This window comes from Acanthochromis polyacanthus, chromosome 5 (assembly GCF_021347895.1).
Source record: "Acanthochromis polyacanthus isolate Apoly-LR-REF ecotype Palm Island chromosome 5, KAUST_Apoly_ChrSc, whole genome shotgun sequence".
NCBI classification, from domain to species: domain Eukaryota; kingdom Metazoa; phylum Chordata; class Actinopteri; family Pomacentridae; genus Acanthochromis; species Acanthochromis polyacanthus.
The window spans coordinates 22742503-22758719 of NC_067117.1; the positions used below are offsets into that span (position 1 = coordinate 22742503).

The 16217-nt window shown below is 39.2% G+C and overlaps 1 protein-coding gene across 1 annotated transcript; it reads left to right on the top strand.

The window, feature by feature from the left end:
* Window positions 1-869: 869 nt before the first annotated feature.
* LOC110955292 (inter-alpha-trypsin inhibitor heavy chain H3-like) lies at window positions 870-13029 on the top strand. Its single transcript, XM_022200226.2, has 22 exons — window positions 870-1034; window positions 3137-3196; window positions 3312-3335; window positions 3897-4051; window positions 4130-4234; window positions 4324-4486; window positions 4601-4711; window positions 4806-4931; window positions 5070-5186; window positions 5268-5436; window positions 5972-6097; window positions 6332-6513; window positions 6604-6789; window positions 7678-7817; window positions 7909-8069; window positions 8473-8502; window positions 8594-8713; window positions 10488-10610; window positions 10820-11021; window positions 11221-11396; window positions 11499-11607; window positions 11711-13029. Exons 1-22 carry the CDS (start codon window positions 903-905, stop codon window positions 11847-11849), a joined length of 2856 nt encoding a protein of 951 aa, XP_022055918.2. The 5' UTR covers window positions 870-902; the 3' UTR covers window positions 11850-13029.
* The last annotated feature ends 3188 nt before the right edge of the window (window positions 13030-16217 follow it).

Here is a 16217-nt window from a genome sequence, read left to right on the forward strand (position 1 = left end):
AGGAAAACAGGAAACCCATGCAGTAAAGGATCAGGAGCTGGAATCAAACCTGCGTCTCTGACACAGTTCTGTTTACAAATCACCTTCTTAACCAGTTGAGCTATCTGGACACCTTGTTCCAATTAGTTGGACGACATACTAACCTATGATGTTTTTGTCATATTTTGGACCACATACTAAACCACATACTAAAAAATTCAAAGTGATCCAGAATCCAGGATCCTTTCCGGATTGCCACCAAAATGAAATCAGCTCTTCCTCTTGCCATAGTCTACATCCCCTGAAAATTTCATCTGAATCTGCCCAGGCGTTTTTGAGTTGTCTTGCTACAGACGGACAGACGGACACACAAATGCCGGGTGTCACATAACCTCCTTGGCGGAGGTAATAAAACCTGCAAAAGAAAAAGTACACCCTCTGTGTGTCGAATGACTCAGACTTATGTTTTGCCACAACAAATGTCAGCCCTGAACAATAATTAATGCTAGTTGAATCAATAGTTTACACTTTATGATTATGGAATCAACCTAATTCATGTTACAGCATGTCGAGGAGAAATAATGGAAAGAAAATCCCAGTGATGTATGTTACCTTACACCTTGTCCTCTTTCACACATGTATTCAAAGGCAAGTTGGGACTGAATGAACATCAGTTTAGTTGATAAAGTCATTCATACATCCATAACACGTCTCCAGGTCTCCCTTGTAAGAGATCTCTAATCTCAGCAGGACTTTTTGGTTAAATAAAGGTTAAACATAAGCCAATTTGCAGGAAACCATGCACACTGACTCATAAACTGTCAGTGTTTTAGAGGCAGGACCACAGAGTGTGGGCGGAGTAGCTCTTACGGGAACACTAGATCCCCAGATGCCTCGAATTCTCTCCACACTTGTTTTCAGCCATGCCAGCGGAGAGGCCTTCTCGTTTCCCAGGCATGTGGAGAATCCTGCTGCAGTGGGTTTGTGTCTGCATCTGCCTTCCAGCACAGGCCCAGGCAGCTCTGGTTGTTTCTAGTGAAGATGCTCTGACACAGGTATTTAAGACATGCTACATGTGCAGCATTTGCATGTAAACAAGTGTCTGTTTTGTTGTTTTTCAACCGATGCCTCATTCGTGATGATTCTGCTAATGAACATTTGTATCTGCAGTTGGAAGAGCAGATCTTTTCCATCAACAATCCTAAGGCATGCAGGAAGTCTGGGAGCAGGAACAATGTTTTTTTCTGTTTAGAAGGCAAAACTCCCCAAGGCTGTGCAGAAAAACAGGCCAGCGCCACAGAAAAATCATGAAAAAAAGAGGCCAAGGCAGTGGTGAGGCGGTCATCTCAGGGAACAACAACTATGCATCAACATAGCACTGATATTTAATACAAAGATCCTTTCAATTGTTTTTAAAATTGGTATATATGGGAAATATAACTCACATTTTAGAACCAATTGTGCTGTTTGCAGGCTTGATTTAATTATTCTGTTACGAGGGAGGTCAGACACAGAACTGACAAAGAGATGGGATATTGAAAGGCTTTATTTTAATCAAAAACAAAAACTGAAACCAACAGAGAAAATGGGAAACTGAACTGAGGAGGAAACTAGACCAAACTCAACTCAAAAATAAGCAACACTACAAAAACCTACAACACTCTCAACTAAGCTCAAAAAGGATAACTACAAAAAAAACAATACAAAGTAAAGTAGCAAAAGTAACTTAACGGTGCTCACAAAAATGGGGAACTGGACACAAAAGGGGAAGGCAGGCTTGGGGAATATAGGGGATGAATAGAGTCTGAGTAGGGATATGGCAGTCTGTAGTCTGGTAGAGAGTGAATGAATGAACTGCGCTGATATTGCAGGAGGTGAGATTGTGAAGAGGTGAGCCAGTCACTGCAGCTGTCTCTAATTGCTGCAATCAGCAGACTGCAGACACAGAGAGAGAGACAGAACCACCACGCCGCTGTGCAGCCCTGGTACCGTCATTTTGGGTTTATATCTGAAGATTTCTGCATATTTCTCTCAGGATTGTGAACAATGTTGTTTGGGAGAAATAGGAGAAGCTAATCAGTATCTTGGTTTAAGGCTCCTCTAAGGCCTCCTGTCTCTGAGATCACAGTTTTTGTTTGAAGCCTGACAAAAAAAGACACAATAAATAAAAAAACTAAAGGAAGTTAAAGTAACCTTTAGCACGCTGTTTTGCTCCAATACAATAAAAACATGAATTAGTACAAGTTATGGTTTGAGTGTGTGAATTTTCATGAGCAGTAGGACCATGACTGATTTAACCTGCTCTGCTCTGAGAGACAATGAAATGAAATGAACATTTTTTGTGGTACTTTCCATTGACTTAACTCTACACTGTTTGGTCAAAATGTACACTTGAACCCACTGGAGTCATTATGTTGTACCAAAGTTCAGAGGCAGATAGATTGGTTTCCTACTGCACTTACACTCAGTAGACCAGAATGTAAGCATGTACGTATCCTGGCAAAGAAGGAGCTGTGTCATGGCGATGACTGCTCTGCTGACTTTTGCCATTTGCTCCTCCTCCTCGACTTAGGTTTACTAACCATGTTGTGTCATTTTCATGTGTTTCATCTATGTTCTGTCATCTCTCCATGCTTCATGTTGAATCCATCGAATGGTTTCACCCCTGCATATCTTCATCCAGCCACCTGCACTTCACTGTACCCACCTTTCCAATATATACAGTAAAGAGCCTGAGCAGCTACTCTATAATTGTCTCAGATGTTTACTGGCATTCTTGTCTGCATGCTGCTGCCTGTTTTTCCTGCCAGTTTGACGTTGATATTGAGGGAGCTTTTCCCACACCCACACTAAGCCCTTTGCATGATCCTGGCCTTTGTTTCCCACACATGGGACTGTACAGTTTGCTTAATATTCTAGAAAAACCTGCTTTAAAAGACATCTTGTGAAGGCAGGTGAGGTGGAGGAAACCGCTGAAGTGGGATTACAACAGGGATTATTGATGCATTATTTCTATAAAGCTGTTAAAAAAAAAAAAAGCATCAAGCCAGAGTGTCAATAGTGCTATAGATAATAGGTAAATCTTAAGTTTAGTGATGGTGAATAATCCTGCATCTTGTCCCCCTCTTCTTCCAAACCTTTCTCAATTCCCTTGCAGTTATTCGGTCCTTATCTCGTTCATGAGACTGAAGAAGCAACAGACACCAGGTCAAGAGAGGTACTCAGTTTATGTTACTTACAAAAGTAGAAACAACAAATTGCAGATTCATGTCATTCATTTACGTTGTGAAAATGTTATGATACTGATTGTGACAATATTTTTTCTTTGACAGAAAAGAAGTACAAACTCTGCAAATGTAAGAAGCTCCTTTTTATAACATAGTATTGTCAAAACAGTCAGATTAGGTGTGAAAGCTGAATATTATCATCCAAAACAAATGAGTACACAGTCAAGAGAACTGGTAGCTTCTATCTTACAGTAGTGGTACTGTTAGTGATTGCAAAATCAAGTCCACACTTACCGTAAACCTCATTGTTTCCAGATGCCACTTGTTCCAGTCTTCTCTTCAACTGCAATGTATTTATTTTCTCATTGGTTTACTGGAGAAAATAAACAAGCTGGAAGTGATTTGTACATCTGTGTTTGATTCCATTCTGCATTTGCCAGTTTGAGAGGAAGTTTCACCTTACATTGTGTTCACAGAACAGTGAACTCTTTATGTTTTGTGAAATCATTTTCTAGTAACATCTGATCCAGAATTTCAGGGGAGAGAAGACCACAAGCTGTTGTTGACCGCTGGTCTTGTTTGCTGCAAACTTGCATGATATTTGAGGAATTTGTGCAGTTATGAGGTCCTGAAACTGCTCGCCTTTACAACACATACCAAATACTGCTCTCTGTGTCTTCTGTCATAAAGGTGGAGGTGAACAGCATTAGAGTCGTCTGCACGGTGGCAACTCGTTTCGCCCACACCGTCATGACCTCCAGGGCTCAGAATAAAGCAAACTCTTCCCAGGAAGTCTTCTTCGAAGTGGAGCTGCCCAAGACCGCCTTCATCACCAACTTCAGCATGTCAGTCTAAGCTTTTTTTGCCAGCAAGCGTACAGTGTGTCTTTTTCTAACTCTGATGAATGTCCTTGTCTCTCACAGGGAGATTGATGGTAAAGTGTATGTTGGGGAGGTGAAGGAGAAAGAGAAAGCGAAGGAGCAGTATGAGAAGGCTGTTTCCTCTGGACAGACTGCTGGACTGGTCAAGTATGTTGGACTGAAGAAGATCTCAGATTTGAACATGCGATGTTGTGAACATCTCATTGAATTCTCTATTTTTATTATTATTGTTACAGGGCTTCTGGAAGAAAGATGGAGAAGTTTTCAGTGTCCGTCAACATTGCTGCCAGTAGCAACGTGACTTTTATTTTGACCTATGAGGAGCTTCTTCAAAGGAAACTGGGCCAATATGAGATTTTGACGCGAGTTAACATTGAACAGCCAGTGCAGGATTTTGAGGTTAAACGTGCTCTGCTGTTTTGTTTTCCTTAATAAAACTGTGAGGAATTTGTGCCAACATTATGGAGTCATTCCACTCCTGATCTAAGTGATTTTGTGTGTTTCTGGAGACAGATCCTGGCAGACATCTATGAGCCACAGGGCATCACATTTGTTGAAGCCACTGCAACTTTCCTGACCAACGAGCTGCTCCCGTTGCTAAAGAAAACCGTCACAGACACAAAGGTGAACGCTTAAGCTAACTTCTATAATTCAGTTCACACGCTTTATTATTTGAGTAAAAAGGATATTCCCAATGATGAATCTGTCTGTCTCTCAGGCACACATCTCTTTCTCACCAACAGTGGAGCAGCAGAAGTGTTCAGAGTGTGACGGCACAATAATTAACGGGGATTTCATCATCAAATATGATGTGAAACGAGAAAAGAGCCTAGGGGAAGTTCAGGTCAGCTAACAACAGCTCTTGGAAATTGGTTTATTTAGTCGACTCAAAGCTGAAAAGCAATATTTTGCTGTTTGATCCTCCTGTTCCCTTTTAAATATTTCTATTTTATTCTTAATCAGATGCTTTATTTCCCTCCAGGTTGTGAATGGATACTTTGTGCACTTCTTCTCCCCTCCGGACTTGGCCAGAGTCCCAAAGAATGTGGTGTTTGTAATTGACAGGAGTGGATCAATGCAGGGAACAAAGATTCTACAGGTGAAAGATGTGTATGTAAGTTAAATACTGTATGCATCGCTGTATGTGCATCTTCATATGTGAAACGATGAACCTTTGCAGACCAGGGAAGCAATGACAGCCATTCTGAAAGATCTACATAAAGAAGACCACTTCGCTATCATCCTGTTTGATGACAAAATTGTCCCCTGGAAGGATTTTCTTACCAAAGCAACAGCAGAAAATGTTTCTGAAGCCATCCGCTATGTCAGCAATCTGCAAGATCATGGAAGTGAGAGAAAAATATTTTCATTTCCTTTGTTTGGATGATGTTTAAATGTGAACATTTTACAATATGTGGTTTTAAGCATACTATACACCCGCCCTATGCCATTGAGGTTAATACTGAGGATAGTGTAGGTTACAGACAATAAAAGCAAGGGCTTTAAACATTAAACACATATTTCCAAATGTATAATTAAAAAAACATCTTAGCCTCTTTCTATTCTTTGTTTAATAAATATGGAAAGAAAAATTAAAGAATGCATGCACTATATGAATCAGTTGTAAAAGAAGAGAGGGTAAAACTCAAAAATTGGGGTTTAAATTGAGATTAGGTTAACCAGGTTTTAGTATATTTTCTATACTGTATTTAATGGACAATACTGAGTATAAATCTTCTCATCTAATACTCATCAAGTAAGCAAAAAGCATGTGTTAGAACTATTCTTTAAAGGAGAAATTGGAGAACTTGCAACTTAATTTTGTCTCCAGTACTGCTATGCTTCACTTCAGGCTGATTTCCTTATAGTGTCAATGTTTTTCAGGCACTGATATCAACACTGCTGTACTGAGGGCAGTGAAGATGCTGAAGAGAGAGAGAAAAAATGAGAGACTTCCAGTGAGGAGTGCAGACATGATTATCTTACTGACTGATGGGATGCCAAACCACGGTGAGCTGCCTGGTAAAATTTGAGAGGAGGTAGTCTTAAGCGCTGTGCATAAACACAAGTTGTGTCAGAAAATGGTCAAAGGATTTGTCAGGATCTTGTCAGTACTGAAAAGTTGTCAGAGAATAAGACAAGATTTGTACATGCAGTAATTTGATTTCAGTTTAATGTTTTAAAGGCTTGGCAGTGCATTAAACAACTCTCATGTATGTAATACATGTTTGCATCCACCTGTAGGAGTGTCCAACACCCAGGACATTCAGAAGAATGTGAAAACTGCTATTGGGGGACGCATGTCTTTGTTCTGTCTTGGGTTTGGAAATGATGTGGATTACTCCTTCCTGGATGTGATGAGCAAACAAAACAAAGGACTGGCCCGCAGAATCTTTGTGGGGTCAGACGCAGTCGTTCAACTCAAGGTAGGGAAAAAAACAATGTTTGGAGATTAACGCCTTCAGAGATGTTTGTAAAACAGACATTGGGTGACTTTCGGTTTGTCTTTGTTCCAGGGTTTCTATGAGGAAGTGTCCAGTCCTCTGCTCTTGGAGGTGAAACTACGTTATCCTGACAGCAAAGTAGACTTCTTGACCAAAAATGACCACAGCCAGCTGTTCGATGGCTCAGAGATTGTGGTGGCTGGTCGGCTGAATGATAATGACATGAACAACTTTGTGGTCGAGGTTCACGCTCAGGGGGTGAGAAAAATGGACAACAAACAAAATGCCATTTGCAGTATGAATTAGACCAAGTTAATCATGTAGGTGAAAGAGCAAATATGCACTATTAAGACAATCCCTGTGACTGAGTATTTAATCTCAAGAGCAATATTTGAAATGAAATAAACTTATGTAAATTGTTGCAGTCTAAAAATCCAACAGAAGTTTGGAGAAATCAACTAATACTATTGCATTAACTTAATATAAACATGCTTATAAACATGAGTTTGTCTAACTTGAGATTGTGCTGAGAGTTCACTCAACTTAATAAATTAAGGAAACAAAATAAACACATGAGCATATTTCCCAGCATGCGCTGTTTAAGAGGTCAACTCTCCTGAGATACAAATGTTTTTCGTCCCTACTTTAGAAATTACTTGATAAGAACTTGCAGCACAACAGAAAGTTTCAAGAATAATATTGAAATTACCCCTGTATACCTAACCTTCAAATTAACAATCAGCTATTTAAATTGTAAAATAAAAGCAAGTCTGTCTGTCAAAATCGTTTCTAACTGAAAAGTTGATTCAACATTTTCAAACTTCATAAAATCAATGAAATCTTAGCTCACATGTCTAAGACAGCAGACCAGCTTACTTTTGTATGTTGAACAGACAACACAATTTTTTAGCCATGATAAATCCTTCATAGACTATCTCAGGGACGCAGTAGAGATAAAATTCTTATGGCAAATATTCCTCACCACTTTAGCCCAGACTTAAAACATTACAGCAACTAATTGAGTCCATGGAATAAAGTTTATACTACAGTCTTCATCAAGAGCTGCTAGTGTGGCTGTTATCAAACCATACTATTTGTTTCCTCTTTCCTTTCTCCTGTCAGTAATATCTGTCATTTAATCTGCAGCCTGAAGAGGACTTCCAAGTGCAGGAAAAGGCCAGTGTGGCAAACTGGCAGACGATGTACCCAGACAAGGAGTACATCTTTGGGGACTTCACTGAGCGTTTGTGGGCCTACCTCACCATCCAACAGCTTCTGGAGACCAGGTTGGTTCATCTCCAAGTTTAAACTGTGGCACTGTACAGTCATGTCATCATGAAACAATAACACAATTTGCCCTTTTGTTTTTCTCCTCAGTGGCATCAGTACTCAAAAGGAGAAAGACAATATGACAGCCAAAGCCCTGAACATGTCGCTGCGGTACAACTTTGTTACCCCTCTCACCTCCATGGTGGTCACCAAGCCTGAAACTGAGGACGGAGCAGACAGCTCCTTTGTCGCTGATAAACTGACTGAGGGTAGGGAGAATGCAAATGGTCTTGTTGAATTAATCAGCAGCTCTTATGCTTTGTAAAAATATGAAAACATAGCACAGTTTGGTTGTAATCCTCACAGACTTGTAATTGACAACCTTAATATGCACCTGATGACTGGTGCTGTGTATTTTACATACTTTCATGCATATTTGCCACATTACGTGTTACAGATCATCAAATTAATTTCAATTAGAGACAAGATAACCCAAGAAAACAAAATGCAGTTATTAAATGAGGATTTTATTTATTGAAGGAAAATGCTATGAACATTTAAAAAAAATAAAATAAAAATCCCCCCTCAGGAAAGGGGAAAATACTTGTTTTTTTTGTTTACTTTGAAACTAACTTTACATTGTGTGTTTCCAATTATTTCTCTACTTTACAGAGCAGCGACAGGCAGCAGAGAGACGCGGGGGTATGAAAACTTCCTTTTAATTTAACCATATGACACACATGTTCAAAACCATTTGGCACTAAACCCCTTGATGCAAGATCACTCGCAACAGGTTTCTCAGCCTCTCCTGCAGCTGGACGTACCGTTAGCGGGGCTATTTCTAAAAGGGTCCAGGCTAAGACATTCAGGTCCCACGGTGGCAGGTCCAGGGGGTCCAGTGGTCATTCAGATGGTAAGATTTGTGCTACATTGTTATTTGGTGAAGATGGGGGCAATGTGACCGGTCATGCTTTATTAATCATCAGCCAGTTTCTCCTCCTCCATTACGTTTATTATTTATAATAATAATAAACGCAGTACTCAGCCAAGGCTACTCCGTTGTTAGTAGGATCGTGATTGTCAACAGGCAGTTGACATGGCATTCACTTGTTGTCATGGTTACAGTGACGCCGTGCAGCTATGCAATGATTTCATAAATCTTTATTAAATCCTTGGATCCAAACTATAAGACGCATCACTGCTAAAAATCTAATTAGGTGGTCCTTGTCATTTCTGACCTTCCCTGAAAATTTCATCCAAATCCGTCTGTCGGTTTTTGAGTAATGTTGTGCACAGACAAGCAGATTAACAGACGGAAGGACAAACGTACGCTGATCGTCACATAACTCTGTCGCGTTCCTTGGTGGAGTAAAAATGGTTGTAGCACAAGCTGGTTGTTTCCAATGCTGACCATTAACAAACTTGTCTTTCTATAAAAACATAAAGTACAGCATTCGTAAATCTTCTATTTAAAGTTTTATTGATGCACAGAAGATTCAACAGCATGAATGCTTTTTTTTTTTAAATGAAACTAATTGTTGTGGTCTGTTGCATCAGATGCAGCGTTATGACATTGTGATTGTTATTCAATATTCTGTTAATTTTCTATCACTCCACCTTTTCTATGAATCATTTTCAGATGCTGAAAATAATTAGGGCAGGCTCCACACCGATACGCTAGTCAAAATAACGTGATGCAGTTTGATCTATAGGTATTTGGACAACAGTCATTTCTTGGGGATTTCTTCCTGGGTAAACCACTACAATAGATTTCAAATGAACCAAGAAGAACATTGCTGTAACTGTTCAGGGATTACATCCATACTTTTCCACAGTGCCACCATTTTGTCAAAGTAATTGGACAATTAAAAATTCCTATCAATATGAAGATAACTTGAAATACATGGATACAAATCCATTGCAGACATTAACTGCCTGAACTAAGAAACTCATGGATATCACTAAATGCTTTTCCTCATCTTTACTGCAGCTTCTTTTAGCTGCTGCTTGTTTGCGGGTTTTTCTGCCCTCAGTTTTGCCTTCAATAAGTGAAAAGTTGCAGGTGACTGACTTACAAAAACATTCCAGTTCTTTGCCTCAGGAAGCTTTTTTTGGTTGCTTTTGTGGTACATTTGTGTTTATTACAGTTTGCTGTTCATTTGCACTGTGAAGTACTGTCCTTCATCCTGCTGCTTCTCCTCCACAGTCACATCATTGGCAGCCACATGCTTAACACTGTTTCCACCATGTTTGACAGATGATGTGTTGTGCTTTGGTTTGTGAGCTGAATCCTACTCTATACATTTATCTTTCCATCATTATGCTGCAAGATCATCTCTGGTTTCATCTGCCAAAGAATCAGGTTCAGTTTTTCAGAAGTGTTCTGTCTGCATTTATGTGTATGAAGGTGACTCTTGATTTTTGACGTTTACAGTGCTGCATCCACCTTCTCAAAGGCTAAATGTCACAATGAGGTTTTTCTTTATTTAATGCAATTTTTTTTGTTGAACCTCTTGAATCAAAAATGAACCTTTTCAATCACACCTTGTGCACAGAATCAAATTATGGACCAAATATAGTAATGTGTTGCTACCGATTATATTTGATCATAATAACTCATCTGTTATGCTTAAGCTTGACTATATATTTTTTTTGTCTGACATGATATTTTGACAATGCTTGGACAGTGGATGGAGATCCTCATTTCATGATACAGTTAAGGAATGCAACTGACAAATACAACGCTCTGTGCTTCGACATCAACGACAAACCAGGAACCATCTACAATCTGGTCAGAGACACAAAATCAGGTCAGCTATGAGCCTCAGTCATGCACTCTTTCTAAAAGGAGAACTACAATTTGTTTTCTGTGTGAAATATATGAGAAAGGACAAAAAAAAACATAATTCTGTGTAGATTCTGTCATCCTGGTCATGGTCAAGAAGCAGTAAAACTCAACTGGACATTTCATCCCAGAGGCCTCTTCAGTTTTAAACATCATCATTCTCATTATTTTCAGGTTTTGTGGTGAATGGCCAGCTTATCGCTAAGAAGAAATTTGTTCCAAATGGTAAAAGCAACACCTACTTTGGGCGTTTTGGTATCACCCATCAGAAGTTGGATGTGAGGCTGGATGTGAGCACGCAGGAAATCTCAGTCTTCCATAATGGCAAGCAGGTCACGTTGCTGTGGTCTGATACAGCCTCTCTGAAAGAAACAGAGTGAGTAAAACTGCTTTACAAATATTATCTAAAGGTACTAGACTACAATGCATGGCACTGTGAAATAATTTAAGGCATTTTTGGTCCTAACTGGCTAAAAATGCATTCAAAAAGGGTGTTATACATTGGCACAATCACAAGTAAATAAAATATCACCACTTTGGTGTGTTGCTGTCTGCTCTATGTTTTGTTTCTCCAGTTTGGATCTCAGGTTGACTGATAACTGCAGCCTAACGGTGACGTTGAGGCACTCAGTTAAATTTATGATCATCAGACACACAAAGGTTTGGAAAAGACGCCATGACCAACAAGATTACCTGGGCTTCTACACCTTGGACTGCCACCACTTGTCTGCTTCAGTTCACGGTTTACTAGGTAGATATCGATGAGAAAGTTCAGTCTCATGATGCACTGTTTATGTTTGATAATCCCTCATTCTAAGAAAGCAACACACATAAAGTGATGTTGTTTCTCCAGGTCAGTTCTACCATGGGGTTCCATTTGAGACGAGAGACTTTCGTCAGGGTGCGCTTGAGAATTTAGACGCCACCATGTATGTGAAAGGACAAACCCTTAACGTGACCAGGTACACTTGAAGAATGAACCTACACATGAAATGCATGCAAGATGAAAGAGCATCTCCTTTAACATACACACATCTCATCATTTTGTATATGCATGATCCACAGTCACTGGCAAAAGGACTTCAGTAAGGATGTGAAGAACGGAGAAAGCATTCCCTGCTGGTTTGTTGGCAGTGATGGAACAGGCCTCATCGATGGGACAGCATCAGACTACATCGTGTCAGACTTATTTGAGACTGTTTGAATGTTGAAAAATCTAAGTGGCAGAGGCTGCAGGGTGCATTGGTACGGTGACAGTGATGTGCGGTGAGAGATAAAGAGTCGCAGTGTGTCTTCATTCCAAAATTAAACATGTGGAGAAGATGAAAACAAACAGGATCACAACATTTTTATATTATGGCAAATACATGTTATCACTTTATGATTCTCAGTGACTGACACATGTGAGTTGGTTTTGGACAAACATGTTTTTCCTAAAATCACAAACACATTACAGAGCACCATCGTTATCATTATCCTTTAAATGTCGTAGCTGAACCCTTTCTGCTCAACATTATTTACATTTACTCTTAAGTTTCTTGGGGTAATTCTTGCTCAGAATAGGCCCCAGATGGTTGACTATGCGAGACAACAAGCATGACCTGTAAAAGCAATGAGCCCACATTACATCAGACAGCAATATGTCCACTTTCACATTATTTTCTGACAATTTTATGGACAAACAAATTACATTTTTGACCATTTGATGGACTTCAATCAACATTATTAACCATTTAATGGGAAAAACACCATTTTGGCATTTGTGATTTTCCTTTGAGTTTGGCTAAAATATTCTTTTGAGGTGCCAAGAATTCAGTGATATAATTTTGTGATGTGTGCAAGAAAATAACAATGACAATGTGTTTGGTGTGAAAATTAGAAAGCAAGGCAAAGTGTTTTTTTTTTCATAAAAATAGTCTAGAAAGGCTCATTTTAATTTGATTTGCTTCCTGTAAGGTTGTCAAACTTCACACATCATTTAATTTCTCCAAACATTGCATAAAAACACTTGTCATGTTCTGTAAGATTTACAGTGGTGTCTGCGTGAAAAATCCACAGTTCTCCAAATTTTTCTTGGACAATGGGCTCATTGCAGAGTGTTACAACATAACAAAACAAGCTATTAGTTATGAAACATTAATCATCACACCATTGTGTTGGTTAAGGTCAGTGGCTGATGTAAAGTTGATCTTGTGTTTAATATGCTTCACAGCGAGTAATGCAGAATTCTAACTGCTTTGCACATGTAACCAATAATAGAGAAAAAGTAATTCATTACTGTTTCATCACAGGATAATAAATGAATTTGCTATGCTTTGTTTTGTTTTACAATAAGTGCAGTTTTTTGCCAGATACAAAAGAGACAGTAAACACCTAAAAACACACGTCGTGTCTTCGTATTTTTCACTTCACATACCGGACCTCTGGGGGTCCGACCCGGCCCGCAGAATACATATGCAATGTCAAAAAATATTCAAAAAATTATGACCTACATTACTACTGCATTTGTTTGCTCAAACTGCAGCTCTCACGTTGTCCGTCTCATTCGGAGCGAACAGCGTCACGCGGCGCCGCGACTCGGCGCTTGCAGCGAGTGGCAGCCATACGGAAGCCGGGTCTGTATGTTCCCAGGTAACCTATCATCATTCGGCAAGGCAGCTGTTGCGCTGCATTATGGGATCTGGAGTTTGTGTGTTATCAGCGCTTCGTATCGTCGGGCCATTAATAACAACAATAATAAATCAATGTAAAATAATCTCGGGGGGCGGGGGGGGGGGATACAATTGTATAACGGGCCGGATATGGCCCGCGGGCCTTGAGTTTGACACGTGCTCTAAACAGTGGCATTAACCGTGGCATCTCACCCAAACAGCGGTAAAAGTACTGGCATTAACCGTGGTATCCTCTAAACAGTGGCGTTAACCGTGGCCTCTCGCCTAAACAGCGGTAAAAGTACTGGTATTAACCGTGGCATGTTCCCTAAACAGTGGCATTAACCGTGGCATCCGGCGGTGCCACAAAAAGTGTCACTGCTAGCTGCCAGTGCCACAAATCCGTCCTGCTGTCTCTCCTTCCCTGGAGTAGCAGGGAAGTACATCTACTGCCCAGCAAAAGTCTTTTCTTTCTACAAAGATAAGGGTATGGACAAGGAGATGACCTGGACAGAGTTCAAGGAGTCTACTTTCTTTGAACTGGAAAAGTAGAGGTGGGAGGCTGAAAAAGGAAAATGAGTGAGAGGGTGGGCTGGTGGCTTGTCATGTGCGTACATATGTATATGTAATTTTTGCTCTATGTTCAATTTGATTTGGCAAGTTTGTGAAACAGTTGAACTGTTGTTCTGTGTGAATAAAGAACACATTTCATTCAGTTACGTCTGCAGGTCTCATTAATATGTGTGTATAATGTACAGTAATCAGTAGAATATTGTCATTGAAACTTGGAGGAAGATTACCAAGTTAGTCACTTAAAGAAACATTCCCTTTGATTTGTTTTCGATTTAGTTCTTCATTTCTGACATGTAAGTAGTACTAAGAAAAAGAAAAAAGACAAAAATGGAAAAATACAATAATGAATATACCAAAGAATCTCTCTGTAGTTCATGTACAAAAAAGAATAGAAAGAGGTTTAAACTGATTTAATCCTCCCCCTGTGATTTCATTCATTTTTCCAATCACACAATCATGATGAGACCCAGCACTGGGGACAGTGTCAGGAAAGCTGCAATTTCATTGGCTATCACTGAGTGCCAACTATACATGACTGGCCTGGCTGAGGGAGCTGTGAATAGGGCTTCAAAATACTGAGACCTCAACAGATGTGTTTTGATGTCATACAACATTAGCTTCAAGGGTGACAATGTTTACTTGCGAGCAATGTGGCTGATAAATTCTGAGAAGAGTTTAGGTTGGCTGATGTTTTCTTTTCTTACTCACTGTTTCATTGACTTAAAAATGAAGTATGAAAGTGAAATAATCCTTCTGCTATGTAAAACTAAAGGGGGAAATTAAATGATTTGTTGGTTGAATTAAGTAATGGTTGTTAAACAGTGCAACGTATGGCGGTTATTTTCCACTGTAGGGAAGGCAGTTGAAAAAGACTGCACAAAGAATTGGTTAGTGTTATCAAAGAAATTTTATTACACATTTTACATATTAAAATAGATTTGTTTGTGTATGGGCAATATAGTCCCACCTGACTGAGCCATATTTAACAATAATTTAAGGAAGGAAGGATTAATTCAAGTATTACTCATGAATGTCTACATGTCATTACCAACAGTGAAGAAGCGCTGGTTGGATGAACCGATAGTGTTTATGTGTTACAGCTGGAAAAAGATAAATAATGCTACAGTGCCTATAAAAAGCAATAATCCCCTTGGAATTATTATTTTTTTTTACCTTTTATTGCTTTCAGCACTGAATCATGGTCAATATAATTTTTTTTGCCAAAAATAAAACAAAATGAAATAAACACTATTTTTCTTGTAGCACTAAACTTGCACCTTACTGAGAACTGTTGTTACAAAAATGCTCAAGCTCTGTCAGGTTTTACCAGTAAAATAATTTGAATGCTGTAAAGGATTATCATTATTATTATTATAATTATTATTATTTGTAGTAACTGTAGTAGTAGCAGTAATGATGAGTATAATAACATCAATATCATCCAAGAAAACACTTGAAATATAAGGTTTCAGGCAATGAATATTGTTGTTATGTATAATAATAACAATAATAATTATCATTATTACTGTTGTTTTGCTATTAACTAAATTATAATTAGACTAGAAGTTTTACCAAACTTGGACCGCCCAGCGACACAGATGACCCCTGTGACCTTCACAATGAGGTCATGGTCACCAAATTCGAACTTGACCTGTGTCTTATTATGGTACACCTGTGTACCAAATATGGTGAGGCTACATCAATATTTTATGGAGTTATCGCGCGCAAACCAAATTGTTACAGACAAACAACGGAACAAGCAAGCAAGACCTCACAGCTCAAAACAATACCTTCCGGCAAACGACGTTTGTCCCGGCGGTAATAATATATTTTTGGTTAATTTCTTAGGAGAGGAACTTGGTCGTTCCTGTTTGTGGCCACAAGGGGCAGCAATGAGCTAATCCCGACTTGCTGCACTCCAATTACAGGTAAAGAAGAAGCAAAACTTGACCGCCAGTGCCTCAGATGTAATATCTCCATATATTTTCACTTTTTTATAACCTAAAACGCCACCAGAATGGAAACTTTGGCGTTTACACTTAAGGTAAACCTCCTTACCACCAATAAACATCAGAAAATCCGCTACTGTTATGGAAAACCGTCCAGAACTAACGTCTAACCAGCTGATTGACGTCATCTAACAGTTCAGATCAAGCTAGCGTAACACAAGCTCGCGAATGTTTGTAACGTTTAGTTTTCGACGCTGGAGTCAAATTATTCAACTAAAGCAGACACAATGAAGTAGTTAGTGTGACTCTTACTTTAGGGTAATTATATATTGACTTAGTTACCCCTTACTTCGACATCTCTGCACGTGTATCCCGTATAAACATGCTCACAGGTGAATA

Excerpts from the sequence above, each read along its gene's own strand:
- LOC110955292 (XM_022200226.2), top strand. The coding sequence starts at position 903 with ATGCCAGCGGAGAGGCCTTCTCGTTTCCCAGGCATGTGGAGAATCCTG. Across the intron at positions 11,022-11,220 it reads GCCTCTCTGAAAGAAACAGA|TTTGGATCTCAGGTTGACTG; the intron begins GTGAGTAAAACT and ends TTGTTTCTCCAG. Across the intron at positions 11,397-11,498 it reads TTCAGTTCACGGTTTACTAG|GTCAGTTCTACCATGGGGTT; the intron begins GTAGATATCGAT and ends TTGTTTCTCCAG.